This window comes from Mus pahari, chromosome 18, assembly GCF_900095145.1.
Source record: "Mus pahari chromosome 18, PAHARI_EIJ_v1.1, whole genome shotgun sequence".
Lineage (NCBI taxonomy): Eukaryota > Metazoa > Chordata > Mammalia > Rodentia > Muridae > Mus > Mus pahari.
In genome coordinates, this window is record NC_034607.1 from 13,039,908 (window position 1) to 13,040,917 (window position 1,010).

At 47.2% G+C, this 1,010-nt stretch overlaps 1 protein-coding gene across 1 annotated transcript in view; it reads right to left on the reverse strand.

The window, feature by feature from the left end:
* Spats1 (spermatogenesis associated serine rich 1) overlaps positions 1–678 on the reverse strand; it is a gene marked incomplete at its 5' end in the record, with an annotated part of 14,276 nt that extends 13,598 nt beyond the window's left edge. The window contains one exon of the mRNA XM_021218461.2: positions 522–678. Within this exon, the coding sequence (XP_021074120.1) occupies positions 522–678 (157 nt within the window). The remainder of the gene's footprint in view (positions 1–521) is intronic.
* Between the last annotated feature and the right edge of the window lie 332 nt (positions 679–1,010).

The following is a 1,010-nucleotide window of genomic DNA, read 5'->3' on the forward strand; positions in this document are numbered from 1 at the left end:
AAGAAGAAGAAGAAGAAGAAGAAGAAGAAGAAGAAGAAGAAGAAGAAGAAGAAGAAGAAGAAGAAGAAGAAGAAGAAGAAGAAGAAGAAGCTGCTTTCGGCTGCATCATCATATTTTGGTGGAACCACTGCCACACATGCAGGTCACTGGTGGCCAAAGTTGCATTATACAGCATATGACTGCTTGTGTGTGTGTCACACACACGGGTCCTATATACATTTCAAAATTCAGTTCTTCACAGCTATAGAGCAGAGTGTTGTTGAATACTGAATAGGAGGGTTTGCATTCTATACACTTTTATATTTCTTTAGAACCTTTTATGGCTCTCACATGAAGGCACTTCACGTTTGAAAACCGTATAACCACACCTCCCACCCAGCCATCATGAGGACCAGAGAAGAAACATGCTAAATGCCTAGCACTGGGCAGGGGAGGTCTCTGGGACTCGTCCCATATCGGGGCAGATTTCTTGAAAGGTCCTGGGAGCAGAGACCTGTGAAAGAAGGCCCGGGGCCTCTCACCTGTCTGTGACTTGAGCAGGCTGAATTCCTCGGGATATTTTTCTTTTTGGATTTCAGGCAGTGAAACTTTTGAGGAACGATTAGACTGTGCAGAGGAAGAGGAGGAGGATGAAGAGGAGGAGGTCTTCTGACCCAGCTCCGCAGCCGTGCTGGAAGGCAAGTGGAAGGGTTAGAGTCATCACTGTGCTCCAACCAGAGTCTGTGCCAGCCAGACTCTGATCTTATACTCACAATACATGAGTCCTCGTCAACAGGACTGGCCTCGCTTCTCTATAAAGTCCCTGAGTGTGGTTTACTGACTCACAGCTTGGGGGTTCCTATTCAAAAGATGTGCACCTTAAAACAGTCAGGTAAAGGTGTTTGCTGCACAGCCGGAGAACCTGAGTTTGATCCCTGGTAATGTGTGGCAGAAGGAGAGAACCAACTCCTGTTATTATCCTGTGCCTCCAGGCATACACCGTGTCACACGATGGATGGGTGGGTGGGTTG